Below are 17,226 nucleotides of genomic sequence, written 5' to 3'. Positions count from 1 at the left end.
TTAGTTGTTGCAGCCCTACTATATACATATATACGTACATATATACAGTACAGGCCAAAAGTTTGGACACACCTTCTCATTTCAATGTGTTTTCTTTATTTTCATGACTATTTACATCGTAGATTGTCACTGAAGGCATCAAAACTAGCAAAGCTCATCGAGAGAATGCCATGAGTGTGCAAAGCAGTAATCAGAGCAAAGGGTGGCTATTTTGAAGAAACTAGAATAGGAAACATGTTTTCAGTTATTTCACCTTTTTTTTGTTAAGTACATAACTCCACATGTGTTCATTCAGAGTTTTGATGCCTTCAGTGACAATCTACAATGTAAAAGTCAGGAAAATAAAGAAAACGCATTGAATGAAATTGGGGGTTAAATCACCAAAATGATTCCCGGGCGCGGCCACCGCTGCTGCTCACTGCTCCCCTCACCTCCCAGGGGGTGATCAAGGGTGATGGGTCAAATGCAGAGAGTCATTTTGCCACACCTAGTGTGTGTGTGACAATCATTGGCACTTTAACTTAACATGAATGATGCGCTCCATGTAAACGAGCAATATGGTGGTTTCTCCTGGTTTCTGCTCCACGTCTGGCTCTCCAAAGGTTAAGTGGCTGCTAACTCCGCCATATGCTCGCTCTGCGTCCGCCATACGCCGGCGAACGACGCCTCTCCGGTTTGTAGTTGGTTGTAGAACCCAAATAAATGATGTTTCGCTGGATGACAACGAGGTCGGCTTTTCAGGATGCGCAGCGCCCTGTGGTTTTTTTTGTTTTTTTTCTTTTTGATGATTTTGCATAACTTGTTGCATAAGCACTTTTCTGGCAGGCACACTGTGTCGTTTCTGCTTTTACAGTACAGGCCGTTCCCTCGTGTCGCTGGGGTTTGCAAAAACACAAAAACTATCGCTGGCTGCTCACTCCTTTTTTTATTTTTATTTTTTATTTTTATTTTTATTTTTTTATTTTTTTTTCATCTGCCATCTAAGAATCGGCTTCCTGTTTTCATTGTGTTGTCTCTTTCTGAAGGTGTCGTAACCGCTGAGCCCGTGCCAAGAACAAACGGAGCGCCATGGCCTCTCTCACACACACACACACACACACACACACACACACACACACACACACACACACACAGAAGCGCAAGAACACATTAACACGACAAGCAGATGGTTGCTTGTGCGTGTGCGCGTACGTCCGATGTGTGATGCGTATGGCATGTACAGTACGACGAGCCAAAGCCGTAAAGTCGACGTGTACTCGCCTGTTCATGCTCACTGAGCGTAGGTGAACATGACGGCCTCAACACCATCGCAATAAACTTGATCGGCTTGTGTAAACGCGACACAATTTTACGCTAACAAAAGGCAAATTCCCGTCTTTTAATAACCGCCGATGGAATTTTCGGTTTCTGCGTCCTCTGCAGTGGACGTTTGTGTTTTGCGTAACCCTGTCAAAAGACTAACCACAAATGTCCACTGCAGAGGACATTGGTTCTGGGGAAGAATCGGTGTCAAACTGCCTCTTTTGCATGTACATTTCCAAAAAGGTATATGTCGCTCCGCATTGAAATGTACGCCTTGATCAGTCCGTTTTTTAGAACTCGTAAAGGTAAACCAAACAGTTATTTTACGTGAACAAGTACGGAAAAGGTTTTGGATTAGTAATAGGCCCGCGACATCACTTCCGACATTTATTGTGCGCAGAACAAAGGTTGCAGTTTTTGGGGGATTTCGTAAAAATTTGGTATGGTAGGAATAATATTTGTGATCATGGCGTGGCGCAAAAATTGTACCTCTGTCTTTGATTTTAAAGAAGTTATGAGGTAAAAAATGGTGCATTGGTCATTAGTAGGGATGTCTGATAATATCGGCCTGCCGATATTATCGGCCGATAAATGCGTTAAAATGTAATATCGGAAATTATCGGTATCGGTTTTTTTATTATCTGTATCGTTTTTTTTATTTTTTATTAAATCAACTTAAAAATCACAAGATACACTTACAATTAGTGCACCAACCCAAAAAACCTCCCTCCCCCCATTTCTTTCTGTTATCAATATTCTGGTTCCTACATTATATATCAATATATATCAATACAGTCTGCAAGGGATACAGTCCCTAAGCACACATAAATGTGCGTGCTGCTGGTCCACTAATAGTACTAACCTTTAACAGTTAATTTTACTCATTTTCATTAATTACTAGTTTCTATGTAACTGTTTTTATATTGTTTTACTTTCTTCTTTATTCAAGAAAATGTTTTTAATTTAGTTATCTTATTTTATTATTTCTTTTAAAAAGTACCTTATCTTTACCATACATGGTTGTCCAAATTAGGCATAATAATGTGTTAATTCCACGACTGCATATATTGGTTGATATCGGTATTGGTTGATATCGGTATCGGTAATTAAAGAGTTGGACAATATCGGATATCGCAAAAATCCATTATCGGACATCCCTAGTCATTAGTCTATTTGGTCCATTCATAATGTAAACAATACTCTGAAAAACAGAAAACAAACCAATTTTACAAATTAATCTGTTGTCATTGTATCAAAAAATGTTTTAACTACCCCTTTTTGTACATACCTTTCCAAAAGGACACGCCCCCTTTTATATCAGGCTAGTTCTGCATTAAAATGTACGCGTTAATCAGTCCATTTTTTATAACTTGTAAAGATAAACCCAATAGTTATTTTACATAAACAAATACAGAAAAGACTTTGGATTTGTAATAGGCCCCCGACACCACTTCCGACATTTTTTGTGCGCAGATCACATGTCGCAGTTTTTTGGGGATTTCGTAAAAAATGTGGTGTGGTAGTATTATTATTTGTGATCTTGGCGTGGCCCAAAAATTGTATCTCTGACTTCGATTTTAAAGAAGTTATGACATAAAAAATGGTGCATTGGTCATTGGTCTACTTGATTTATCGGTCCATTCAGACTTTAAACACTCTTTCAGATGAATGAATTCAGCAGAAAAAATAAGGCAAATTTACAGATTAATCGGTTGTCATTGAATCAAAAAAATTTGTAAGTGCCCTTTCCAAAAGGACACGCCCACATTTATATCACGCTAGCTCCGCATTTAAATGTACGCCAATAGAACCAGAGTTCTATTTTTTTAGAACTCGTAAAAATGAACCGAACTGTTATTTTACATAAACAAATACAGAAGAGACTTTGGATTTGTAGTAGGCCCCCTGACACCACTTCCGACATTTTTTGTGCGCAGATCACATGTCACAGTTTTTTGGGGATTTCGGTAAAATTTGGTGTGGTAGTATTAGCATTTGTGATCTTGGCGTGGCCCAAAAATTGTATCTCTGTCTTCAATTTTAAAGAAGTTATGATATAAAAAATGGTGCGTTGGTCATTGGTCTACTTGATATATCGGTCCATTCAGACTTTAAACAATACTCTTTCAGATGAATGAATTCAGCAGAAAAACAAGGCAAAGTTACAGATTAATCGGTTGTCATTGAATCAAAAAAATTACTAACTTCCCTTTCCAAAAGGACACGCCCACATTTATATCAGGCTAGCTCCGCATTCAAATGTACGCGTTAATCAGTCTGTTTTTTTTAGAACTCGTAAAAATCAACCGAACAGTTATTTTAAATAAAGAAATGCAGAAGAGGCTGTGGATTTGTAATAGGCCCCCGACACCACTTCCGACATTTTTTGTGCGCAGCTCACATGTGGCAGTTTTTTTGGGGATTTCGTTAAAATTTGGTGTGGTAGTCTTATTATTTGTGATCTTGGCGTGGCCCAAAAATTGTATATCTGTCCTCGATTCTAACGAAGTTATGACATAAAACATGGTGCATTGGTAATTGGTCTACTTGATTTATCGGTCCATTCATACTTTAAACACTCTTTCAGATGAATGAATTCAGCAGGGAAACAAAGCAAATTTACAGAATAATCGGTAAGCACTGAATTAAAAAAAATTAAGGCATGGACATGGACTGCAGTTTAATTTTCGTCTGATTGACTTTTTTACGTGGTGGTTACAGTATTTGGGATCTCAGCATGAGCCGAAAACGTTGGATGTATCTTCCGTTTTTAAGAAGTTATGACATTCTACCAGCTGCATAGTTTGCCAAGACGTTGGGTTACGTAAACAATCAACTTTTTTTGTGATTTTCACAGATGATCAAGAGATCGTAGATCAGTCGAAAACAGGGAAACATTAGATTCAACACATTTTGTGCGCAGAACACAGTTTAATTTGCATCATGGTTAAAAAAAATTCCTCAAAATGAGCCAAAAAAGTTAGCTGTATATTGAGGCGTTGCTAAAGTTATGATATTATACATCGTGCGGGATTCACGTTGCTAGGTCACATGACAAAGTCAGCAGTTTTGACATTTCTAAGGAGTTGTTGGATAAACTGGCCCACTGGAGAAACATTACATTATATGAATTGCCATATGCTGCAACATCCGATCATTTTTGTGCTCAGAACACAAGTCACAGTTTTTTCCGGATCACGTTACAATTTCGCGCGATGGCACCAGTGACTTGAGAACTCAACGCGGGCCAAAAATGGTGTCGTTGTCTTCAGTTTTGATGAAGTCGTGACCTGTTTTACATGCGAACGGGGTTAGCTGTAACACAAGCTGACTGTCACACTCGTAATAGCTCGCCACCAGAGGGCGTTGTCTCTCAAATTGTGAGCCCAATTTACAGAATTGGGCTCATAGCTCACCTACAAAGTCTTCTTTAGAGTAGACCGTTGAATTTGAAGGAAATTGTTGTGTTTTTTACGTCAAATTGTAACTATTCAGCGCCTCAGTATTTGTCTTTGGGATTTTTCACAATGGGTTTATGGTCCAACAATTGTTACCGCTCAACGTGTAAAGGGAAAGCTATCGTAAAGGAAGCTAGCTAACTTGTTATTACAAAGCCTTGATGCCAGCAAGAAATTCAGTTTGCGATTAGTCGCCACTCGCCACATATCGACATGTATCGTTAACTCATGTGATTCATCACAAAAAACAATTAACGGCCGCTGGCTTGAGTTATATTCGTTGGCCACCAGATGGCGACAAAAAGGCAGCTATTTAACATAGGCATTAATAGATGTTTTGATAATAAAACTCGAGTAAGAAGTGTGACAACCCCGTTCTGCTTTACATGGGCCATTTTTTTTTTTTTTTTCGGGACCAGTTTTGATGTGTCTGGGTGAAAAAGTTGGCCGGCGTGACTCTTTAGGCGCCACATTTAATTGTCATGGCTTCATCCGGTAACGTTAAAGATGCACGGTTTGTGTCGTGTTTCCATCACGCAGTGTAATAAACGTCCGCTGTCTCTCGTTTTTTGTCCCGCAGCTGGCGACAAGGCCATCGTGTGTGACCAGTGCGGCGCCCAGTTCCAGACCGAGGAGTCCCTGGAGGCCCACCGGCAGATCCACACCGGTAGGAACCCACAACGAACACCACACTATAAGCGAGCGTGTGCATAGAGTCCACACGTTACTGACACAGAGAGCCAACGCTGGGATCTTCTAGATCACAGGTGTCAAACTCAAGGCCCGGGGGCCAAATCTGGCCCGCCACCTCATTTTATGTGGCCCGTAAAAGCCAGGAAATAATATGCGTTAATAAAGTACCGTATTTTTCGGACTATAAGTCGCAGTTTTTTCATAGTTTGCGACTTATACTCAGGAGCGACTTATTTGCGAAATGATTAACACATTACCGTACAATATCAAATAATATTATTTAGCTCATTCACGTAAGAGACTAGACGTATAAGATTTCATGGGATTTAGCGATTAGGAGTGACCGATTGTTTGGTAAACGTATAGCATGTTCTATATGTTATAGTTATTTGAATGACTCTTACCATAATATGTTACGTTAACATACCAGTTGGTTATTTATGCCTCATATAACGTACACTTATTCAGCCTGTTGTTCACTATTCTTTATTTATTTTAAATTGCCTTTCAAATGTCTATTCTTGGTGTTGGGTTTTATCAAATAAATTTCCCCAAAAAATGCGACTTATACCCCAGTGCGACTTATACGTTTTTTTTCCTTCTTTATTATGCATTTTTGGCCGGTGTGACTTATACTCCGAAAAATACTGTACTTATTCATGCCTTATTCTGCATGGCCTTATTATACAACCAGTAAGCCATCAACTAAGAGTCTTCCCTCAATAACCTCAGAATTATTGCTTATTAGTAACCCTAACCCTTATATGTTCACCGAGTGTCCAAATAACTCTAAATCAGGGGTCACCAACCTTTTTGAAACCAAGAGCTACTTCTTGGGTACTGATTAATGCGAAGGGCTACCAGTTTGATACACACTTAAATAAATTGCTAGAAATAGCCAATTTGCTCAATTTACCTTTAACTCTATGTTATTATTAATAATTAATGATATTTACACTTAATTGAACGGTTTAAAAGAGGAGAAAACACGAAAAAAAATGACAATTAAATTTTGAAACATAGTTTATCTTTAATTTCGACTCTTTAAAATTCAAAATTCAACCAAAAAAAAGAAGAGAAAAACTAGCTAATTCGAATCTTTTTGAAAAAATTTAAAAAATAATTTAAGGAACATCATTAGTAATTTTTCCTGATTAAGATTAGTTTTAGAATTTTGATGACATGTTTTAAATAGGTTAAAATCCAATCTGCACTATATTTCTAACAAATCATTATTTATTCTAGATTTTCCAGAACAAAAATTTTAAAAGAAATTCAAAATACTTTGAAATAAGATTTAAATTTGATTCTACAGATTTTCTAGATATGCCAGAATAATTTTTTTGAATTTTAATCATAATAAGTTTGAAGAAATATTTCACAAATATTCTTCGTCGAAAAAACAGAAGCTAAATTGAAGAATTAAATTAAAATGTATTTATTATTCTTTACAATAATAATAATAATAAAAATACTTGAACATTGATTTAAATTGTCAGGAAAGAAGAGGAAGGAATTTAAAAGGTAAAAAGGTATATGTGTTTAAAAATCCTAAAATAATTTTTAAGGTTGTATTTTTTCTCTAAAATTGTCTTTCTGAAAGTTATAAGAAGCAAAGTAAAAAAAATAATGAATTTATTTAAACAAGTGAAGACCAAGTCTTTAAAATATTTTCTTGGATTTTCAAATTCTATTTGAGTTTTGTCTCTCTGAGAATGAAAAATGTCGGGCAAAGCGAGACCAGCTTGCTAGTAAATAAATACAATTTAAAAAATAGAGGCAGCTCACTGGTAAGTGCTGCTATTTTTAGAACAGGCCAGCGGGCTACTCATCTGGTCCTTACGGGCTACCTGGTGCCCGCGGGCACCGCGTTGGTTACCCCTGCTCTAAATGAAGTCTTTGTTACTTTAATAAGCAACTAATTAATGGTGAATATGTTCCCCATACTAAAGTGCTACCATATATATATAATAATCAAATGCATAAGCAATGATATATTGTACATTAATTTATACATACATACATTTATATTCATATATTATTGACTTTTACAACCTTAACGGCGTCGTGTCCCTCAATGACGACAAGTTTGACACGCCTGTCCTAGATGATGATTGACGGCTCGATGGCGCCGCGCCGGATCAGCTCGCGCCGGTGCTAAATCGCCACGGACGCAACAGTAATCAACATAGTCGGCAGCACTTGGCAGGGGCCCGCGTTGTTTATCACCGTGCCCCCGCTACCGAGACGGGAAGACGCTTTTGGATGCCAGCGAGGAAACGGGGAGAGGAGTAAATCCTCCTTCGGCAGATGTGAGACGGAATGAGGTCTTTAATTTGGAGCGGAGGATTGTCTCCAATGTCCATCGCTGTTAAGTAGACGCTAATGTGTGTGTGTGTGTGTGTGTGTGTGTGTGTGTGTGTGTGTGTGTGTGTGTGTGTGTGTGTGTGTGTGTGTGTGTGTGTGTGTGTGTGTGTGTGTGTGTGTGTGCGTCATCTATACATCATGCGTCTCGACGCTCACTTTGCAGCCATCATTTGTGATAACCAGGCCGAGAAAATGTTTATGGCGCAGTCTGCTCGGCTATAGGAATGATTCATCTGCTCCAGGGTCAAACTGTGGCCCAGTTAAATAGCATTCAAGTGTAAAAAGAAGTCAACCTTTTGACCCGTTTTATTGCCAGTCATTTTTTGTTTTGATTCCAAAAATATATTGAATTCTTGCCTTGGCGTGACAGCATAATAGCCACAATTTGACCCCGGTGACGGTTTTGATTCAAAAGCAGTAGGGTTCTTGCTTTGGTAAAACGGTTCGCAGGTAGTTAAACATACACTATATTGCCAGAAGTGTTTGGCCGCCCATCCGAATGATGAGAATCAGGTGTATAAAATCAAGCACTTAGGCATGGAGACATTTTTCAAAAACCAATAGGCTTCTTGCTGCGACATAGAACAACAATGTTGTTTTTTTGATCTTTCACGTCAGCCATTGGTCAAAATAAATAGCGTTCTGGCTTTGCTAGTTGGTATTGCTTTGGAGTTGGGCCAGAATATCGCTCGGATAAAGTATCGGATTATATTGGCCGCCCTGAGATCGGTAGGTTGTGAGTTCAAACCCCGGCCGAGTCATACCAAAGACTATAAAAATGAGACCTATTACCCCCCCCCTTCTTGACACTCAGCCTCAAGGGTTGGAATTGGGGGTTAAATCGCCAAAAATGATTCCCGGGCGCGGCCACCGCTGCTGCTCACTGCTCCCCTCACCTCCCAGGGGGTGGAACAAGGGGATGGGTCAAATGCAGAGGACACATTTCACCACACCTAGTGTGTGTGTGAGACAATCATTGGTACTTTAACTTTAATCTAAAATCTCCGATACTACTAGGAGTGAGCAGCTACACAACAGCCAAGCACACAATAGCACACAAGCTAGACATACGTAATATGTGTCCTTAACTTAACGATATCGCATGACATTTGTCAATGAAAACAGGTATCGAATATTGGAGTTGCATATTACTCACCGATAGAAAGTATCCAGTAACAAACGTGTCCGCATCATTCAACTTGAAGCATCGTGAGCTTAACTTGACGAATTAAGTGTCCTCCACTTAAACTTAAAGCTTCGTGATGAATAGTTTTTCGTACTTGGCGTTGTTCTCAGTCCGACTAATTTGACTTGATCGCGCCTTTTGTTACATTCCACGCTACAAAATAATAATAGAATAATCGTGCTAATATCGTATTGGATCAATATCGGTTTCGACCTAAATTGATCAATATTGGCGTCTAGGAGTGCACACAAAAAAAAAATCGCAATTCTTAGTTATCCCGATTTAGAATCGATTTATAATTCTAAAAAATCGATTAAAAATATATGATGATATATATATTTACATATATATATTTTTATATTATTATCTTTAATGAACATACATTTTTTAAAATACGCTTTTCGACCATTTCCATGCAACCAGAAGGAGCTTTTATAACCTTTTTATTAAAAATGTCATAATTTTTATACCAAATAATACATTGTGAGAATCATGTTGAATCCAGAATCGTGTTGCATCGGTTCTGAATCGAATCGTCACGCCAGGAATGGGAATCGAATCGAATTGGTAGGTGCCCAAAGATTCACACCCGTAGTGGTATCGTATCGAAAGTTGTTTTTTTTCAAATGGAGTCGTTTTCATTTTGAAGCCAGACACTGTCTGACTGTTTTTTTTTCATTCACAATCAATAGCGTTCTTGCACTGAAAAAGTCAGTGTTCAAAAACAAGAAAAAAAATTACAAAAATGAGGGGTAATTTATTTGAACTAAGCAAAATTATCTGCCAATAGAACAAGAAAATTCGGCTTGTCAAGACTTTCCAAAACAAGTACAATTAGCTAACCTCAATGAAGCCAAAAATACCTTAAAACAGGGGTGTCCAAACTTTTTCCACTGAGGGCCGCACACTGAAAAATCAAAGCAAGCAGGGGCCATTTTGATATTTTTAATTTCAAAAACCAATACAATATATCTATAAAAAATATACATTTAGGCCTCCACTCAGGCGTGATCCCGGGGACCCCACACGGTTTTGGTCCAAAAAATATAAAAAATGTGTCATTATTCAGTATTATTATTTTTATTATTATTCAAGTTTTAAATCTCTAGATCAACATTAGGTCTATCTGTCAATATAACGTTTTTAAAGATTAAAGTTGTATGCTCTTTTTGCCAAAGAAAACCCATTTTATTAATGGAAAAAATACAAAATATGCAATATTTTCACCCAATAACATTTTTAAGTGGAATATTTGAGATTATATAATAATTGGAGTCTTAAAAAGGTCAATAACTCATAACACCGTTGATTTTAATTCATTATTATTTTTTAAGCAATGACACTTAAAAACAAATCACACTAAAATTATTGGGGATCCAAAAACTCATTAAAGCGTTAAAAAATAAATTATATTTTTTTTTACTGTTTACTTTGAACACAATAATCTCGAGATCAACTTCAGATCTATCCGTCAATTATAAGTTGTATTGTTGTTTATGTTTTTTGTTCGTTCATTTGAGGCCCTTCTTTACAAAAAATAGCTCAGTTTTTTATATGGTGAACACAAAATATGCAACATTTTCCCCAAAAAATATCTCAAAGTGGAATATTTAATGTGACGTAATTGGAGCCTTGAATAGGTCAATAATTCATAATGACATTTATTTTGATTCATTATTATTTTTTAAAGAAAGAAACAGCCTGCGTGGCAGCTTTGTGTTATTAGAGTAAACATTGCTACATTTTCTTGTTACATTTCACCTGTTTGCTCTTTTATACCACTTTTTATGGTTTTAATTTTTTTCAATCGTACTTTTAAAATGTGCCGTGGGGCCGTTAAAAAAATGACCCGCGGGCCGCACTTTGGACACCACTGCCTTAAAATAAGTATATTCTCACTAATAACAAGTGCTATTTTCTTGGTAGGGGAAAAAAAAGAGACCTTTTTTGCTCAATATGTTAAATGAAGTAAATGCTAGTGCCATTATCTCGACATAATGATATGCGCTCGGCATCATAATTTATTTTTTTCATGCTTGAAGTAAGAAATGATTACTTTAAAAAAGTAGTTTTATACTCGTGAGTGTTGATGACACAGCTTTGTAACATATATTCCAGTGTCAAGCATGTTTTACTCAATATAGGTCATCAAGCTGTAATATCTTACTGAGATCATTTAGGACCAAAACCCTTAAAACAAGTAAAACACTCTAACATAAAATCTGCTTAGGGAGAACAATTATCTTATCAGACAGAAAATAAGCAAATATCACCCTTATTTGAGATATTTAACCTTACTTAGATTTCATTTTCTGCAGTGTGCCTGACAATAATAATAATAATAATAATAAACATTTGGAAAGGCGTAGTTTGAGGTTGTTGCTGGTAAATCCCTGCTCATGATAACTTGTGTCTGTGAGCACCAGTGAACACTTTCACCGTCACGTCTGCTATTTTTCCAAAACAAAGTCGTCTTGGAGCGAGCGGCTGAAAAGTAATTCCATCCGCTGCCATAAAACCAAACCGGAGCGACTCCCCTCACCGTGAACTCCTTGCTTATGTAACGCCGGCTAAACCCCGCCCCCTTTCTTCCTGTCCCAGTCCCAACAATGTCCACATTCAGGGCCAGGAACACTATTGGTTTTCTGTGCTTATTGGGCGTCCGTAAAGGTGTCACGGCGGTATTTACGGCGTGTACAGTAAGCCAGCAGGTCAGGAGCGGCGTGGAGGACGTCTTGGCCGCCGTCCCAACTATTGACTCACGCCCCCCGATGACAGGATTTGCCCTCGCCGCTCGCCACGTTGAATGGGAGCTTTTGTGGCCGTCAGCTGCGGCCGGAGTCAACCCGCCTCCTCCAAAGCCACGGGATGGCTGGAGGCAGCATTCCTCAAGTTGTCGTCATTCCCCACCAAAACAACTTTTGTTTTGTCCTTCAAAACCCATAGGGTTCTTGCTTGGTATAGGACCCATGAGTTGTGACTGCTATGCAGCCATACTGTATTTCGTTTTGTGACAGCCTCCGCCATCGTTACTCAATTTTGTATTTTTCAAAACCAATAGGGTTCTTGATTTGTTTACAATAGCACAATCTCTGATTGATATGTCGTGATTGCTAAAGTGCTAACAGAGAATGTAGCCTTATTTTGTTTTTGACAGCCTCAATGTTGTATTTTTCAAAACCAATAGGGTACTTGATTTGTTTACAATAGCACAATCTCTGATAGATATGTTGTGACTGCTAAAGTGCTTACAGAGAATGTAGCCTTATTCCGTTTTTGACAGCCTTAAATTTGTATTTTTAAAACCAATAGGGTTCTTAATTGTTTACGATAGCACAATATCTGATAGATGTTGTGACTGCTAAAGTGCTAACAGAGGATGTAGCCTTATTTTGTTTTTTGACAACCTCCGCCATCATTACTCAATTTTGTGTTTTTCAACACCAATAGGGTTCTTGATTTGTTTACAATAGCACAATCTCTGATAGATATGTTGTGACTGCTAAAGTGCTAACAGAGAATGTAGCCTTATTCCGTTTTTGGCAGCCTTAAATTTGTATTTTTCAAAACCAATAGGGTTCTTGATTTGTTTACAATAGCACAATCTCTGATAGATATGTTGTGACTGCTAAAGTGCTAACAGAGAATGCAGCCATATTTTGTTTTTTGACAATCTCAGCCATCATTACTCAATTTTGTATTTTTCAACACCAATAGGGTTCTTGATTTGTTTACAATAGCACAATCTCTGATAGATATGTTGTGACTGCTAAAGTGCTAACAGAGAATGTAGCCTTATTTCGTTTTTGACAGCCATAAATTTGTATTTTTCAAAACCAATTGGGTTCTTGATTTGTTTACAATAGCACAATCTCTGATTGATATGTCGTGATTGCTAAAGTGCTAACAGAGAATGTAGCCTTATTCCGTTTTTGACAGCCTTAAATTTGTATTTTTAAAACCAATAGGGTTCTTAATTGTTTACAATAGCACAATAGCTGATAGATATGTTGTGACTGCTAAAGTGCTAACAGAGAATGCAGCCATATTTAGTTTTTTGACAATCTCAACCATCATTACTCAATTTTGTATTTTTCAACACCAATAGGGTTCTTGATTTGTTTACAATAGCACAATCTCTGATAGATATGTTGTGACTGCTAAAGTGCTAACAGAGAATGTAGCCTCATTTCGTTTTTGACAGCCTCAATTTTGTATTTTTCAAAACCAATAGGTTTCTTGATATATATTTTTTTATTATAGCACAATCTCTGATAGAAATGTTGTGACTGCTAAAGTGCTAACAGAGGATTTCATTTTTGACAGCCTTAATTTTGTATTTTTCAAAACCAGTAGGGTTCTTGATTTGTTTACAATAGCCCAATCTCTGATAGATATGTTGTGACTGCTAAAGTGCTAACAGAGAATGTAGCCTTATGTTTTTGACAACCTCAGCCATCATTAATCAATCTTGTATTTTTCAAAACCAATAGGGTTCTTGATTTGTTTACAATAGCACAATCTCTGATAGATATGTTGTGACTGCTAAAGTGCTAACAGAGAATGAAGCCTTATGTTTTTGACAACCTCAGCCATCATTAATCAATCTTGTATTTTTCAAAACCAATAGGGTTCTTGATTTGTTTACAATAGCACAATCTCTGATAGATATGTTGTGACTGCTAAAGTGCTAACAGAGAATGTAGCCTTATTTCGTTTTTGACAGCCTCAATGTTGTATTTTTCAAAACCAATAGGGTTCTTGATTTGTTTATAATAGCACAATATCTGCTGGATATGTTGTGACTGCTAAAGTGCTAGCAGAGAATGCAGCCATACTGTATTTTGTTTTTCGACAATCTCAGTCATCATTACTCAATCTTGTATTTTTCAAAACCAATAGGGTTCTTGATGTGTTTACAATAGCACAATCTCTGATAGAAATGTTGTGACTGCTAAAGTGCTAACAGAGAACGTAGCCCTATTTCATTTTTGACGGCTTCAATTTTGTATTTTTCAAAACCAATAGGTTTCTTGATTTGTTTACAATAGCACAATATCTGATAGATATGTTGTGACTGCTAAAGTGCTAGCAAAGAATGCAGCCTTACTTTGTTTTTGACAACCTCAGCCATCATTACTCAATCTTGTATTTTTCAAAACCAATAGGGTTCTTGATTTGTTTTTATAATAGCACAATCTCTGATAGATACGTTGTGACTGCTAAAGTGCTAACAGAGAATGTAGCCTTATTTCATTTTGGACAGCCTCAGCCGACATTACTCCAACCTGTATTTTTCAAAATCAATAGGTTTCTTAAATGGTTTACAATAGAACAATATCTCATAGATATGTTGACTGCTAAAGTGTTAAGAGATAATGTAGCCTTATATCATTTTTGACAGCCTCGATTTTGTATTTTTCAAAACCAACAGGTTTCTTGATGTGTTTACAATAGCAATGAGGTGGGGGGGAGTAGGGGGTGGCGGGGGGGTGTATATTGTAGCGTCCCGGAAGAGTTAGTGCTGCAAGGGGTTCTGGGTATTTGTTCCGTTGTGTTTACGTTGTGTTACGGTGCGGATGTTCTCCCGAAATGTGTTTGTCATTCTTGTTTGGTGTGGGTTCACAGTAGGGCTGTGAATCTTTGGGTGCCCCACGATTCGATTCAATATCGATTCTTGGGGTCACGATTCGATTCAAAAAAATCGATTTTTTTTTTTTTTTTCAATTCAACGCGATTCTCGATTCAAAAACAATTTTTTTCCCGATTCAAAAGGATTCTCTATTCATGGAATACATAGATTTCAGCAGGATCTACCCCAGTCTGCTGACATGCAAGCAGAGTAGTAGATTTTTGTAAAAAGCTTTTATAATTGTAAAGGACAATAATTTATCAACTGATTGCAATAATGTACATTTGTTTTAACTATTAAATGAACCAAAAATATGACTTATTTTATCTTTGTGAAAATATTGGACACAGTGTGTTGTCAAGCTTATGAGATGCGATGCAAGTGTAAGCCACTGTGACACTATTGTTCTTTTTTATTTTATTTTAATAAATGTCTACTGATAATGTCAATGAGGGATTTTTAATCACTGCTATGTTGAAATTGTAACTAATATTGATACTGTTGTTGATAATATTCTTTCTTTTTTCACTGCTTTTGGTTCTCTCAATTGCTCTGTTTATTGCAGTTCTGAGTGTTGCTGGGTCGGGTTTGGTTTTGGAATCGGATTGCATTGTTATGGTATTGCTGTGTATTGTTTTCTTGGATTGATTAATTAAAACATTTTTTTTTTTTTTTTTTAAATAAAAAAAAAAAAAATTGATTTTTTAAAAATGAGAATCGATTCTGAATCGCACAACGTGAGAATCGCGATTCGAATTCGAACCGATTTTTTCCCACACCCCTAGTTCACAGTGTGGCGCATATTTGTAACAGTGTTAAAGTTGTTTATACGGTCACCCTCAGTGTGAAAAGCCGTAGATATTTTGTGATTGGGCCGGCACGCAAAGGCAGTGCCTTTAAGGTTTATTGGCTCTCTGTACTTCTCCCTACGTCTGTGTACACAGCTGCGTTTTAAAAAGTCATGCATTTTACTTTTTCAAAGCGATACCGATAATTTTGAAACCGATACCGATCATTTCCGATACTACATTTTAAAGCATTTATCGGCATCTCTAACTGTATATATAATATGTAAATAATACATATGTTTAGGGCTGCAACTAACGATTAATTTGATAATCGATTAATCTGTCGATTATTACTTCGATTAATCGATTAATAATCGGATCAAAGGGACAAACTACATGTCAATCCTTTCCAGTATTTTATTGGGGGAAAAAACTGCATACTGGCTAATACTTATTTTGATTATTGTTTCTCAGCTGTGTGTACATGTCCGCCCTCAGTGTGACCTGCATGGCTGTTGATCAAGTGTGCTTGCATTCACTTGTGAGTGTGGAAAGCCGTAGATATTATGTGATTGGGCCGGCACGCAAAGGCAGTGCCTTTAAGGTTTATTGGCGCTCTGTACTTCTCCCTACGTCCGTGTACACAGCGGCGTTTTAAAAAGTCATACATTTTACTTTTTCAAAGCGATACCGATCATTTTGAAACCGATACCGATAATTTCCGATATTACATTTTAAAGCATTTATCGGCCGATAATATCGACAGTCCGATATTATCGGACATCTCTAACTGTATATATAATATGTAAATAATACATATGTTCAGGGCTGCAACTAACGATTAATTTGATAATCGATTAATCTGTCGATTATTACTTCGATTAATCGATTAATAATCGGATCAAAGAGACAAACTACATGTCTATCCTTTCCAGTATTTTATTGGGGGGAAAAACTGCATACTGGCTAATACTTATTTTGATTATTGTTTCTCAGCTGTGTGTACATGTCCGCCCTCAGTGTGACCTGCATGGCTGTTGATCAAGTGTGCTTGCATTCACTTGTGAGTGTGGAAAGCCGTAGATATTATGTGAGTGGGCCGGCACGCAAAGGCAGTGCCTTTAAGGTTTATTGGCGCTCTGTACTTCTCCCTACGTCCGTGTACACAGCGGCGTTTTAAAAAGTCATACATTTTACTTTTTCAAAGCGATACCGATCATTTTGAAACCGATACCGATCATTTCCGATATTACATTTTAAAGCATTTATCGGCCGATAATATCGGCAGTCCGATATTATCGGACATCTCTAACTGTATATATAATATGTAAATAATACATATGTTTAGGGCTGCAACTAACGATTAATTTGATAATCGATTAATCTGTCGATTATTACTTCGATTAATCGATTAATAATCGGATCAAAGAGACAAACTACATGTCTATCCTTTCCAGTATTTTATTGGGGGGGGAAACTGCATACTGGCTAATACTTATTTTGATTATTGTTTCTCAGCTGTGTGTACATGTCCGCCCTCAGTGTGACCTGCATGGCTGTTGATCAAGTGTGCTTGCATTCACTTGTGAGTGTGGAAAGCCGTAGATATTATGTGAGTGGGCCGGCACGCAAAGGCAGTGCCTTTAAGGTTTATTGGCGCTCTGTACTTCTCCCTACGTCCGTGTACACAGCGGCGTTTTAAAAAGTCATACATTTTACTTTTTCAAAGCGATACCGATCATTTTGAAACCGATACCGATAATTTCCGATATTACATTTTAAAGCATTTATCGGCCGATA

General features: G+C 37.3%; 1 protein-coding gene across 2 annotated transcripts in view; it reads left to right on the top strand.

The window, feature by feature from the left end:
- zbtb16a (zinc finger and BTB domain containing 16a) overlaps positions 1 to 17,226 on the top strand; it is a 402,353-nt gene that overhangs the window by 257,472 nt on the left and 127,655 nt on the right. For both annotated transcript variants that reach the window (XM_062049025.1, XM_062049026.1), the window contains one exon: positions 5,341 to 5,427. In XM_062049025.1, the coding sequence (XP_061905009.1) occupies positions 5,341 to 5,427 (87 nt within the window). The remainder of the gene's footprint in view (positions 1 to 5,340; positions 5,428 to 17,226) is intronic.

Source organism: Entelurus aequoreus, linkage group LG05 (assembly GCF_033978785.1).
Source record: "Entelurus aequoreus isolate RoL-2023_Sb linkage group LG05, RoL_Eaeq_v1.1, whole genome shotgun sequence".
Classification (NCBI taxonomy): domain Eukaryota; kingdom Metazoa; phylum Chordata; class Actinopteri; order Syngnathiformes; family Syngnathidae; genus Entelurus; species Entelurus aequoreus.
The sequence above is the reverse complement of the archived record's forward strand: the minus strand, read 5'-3'. Positions and strand labels throughout refer to the sequence as shown.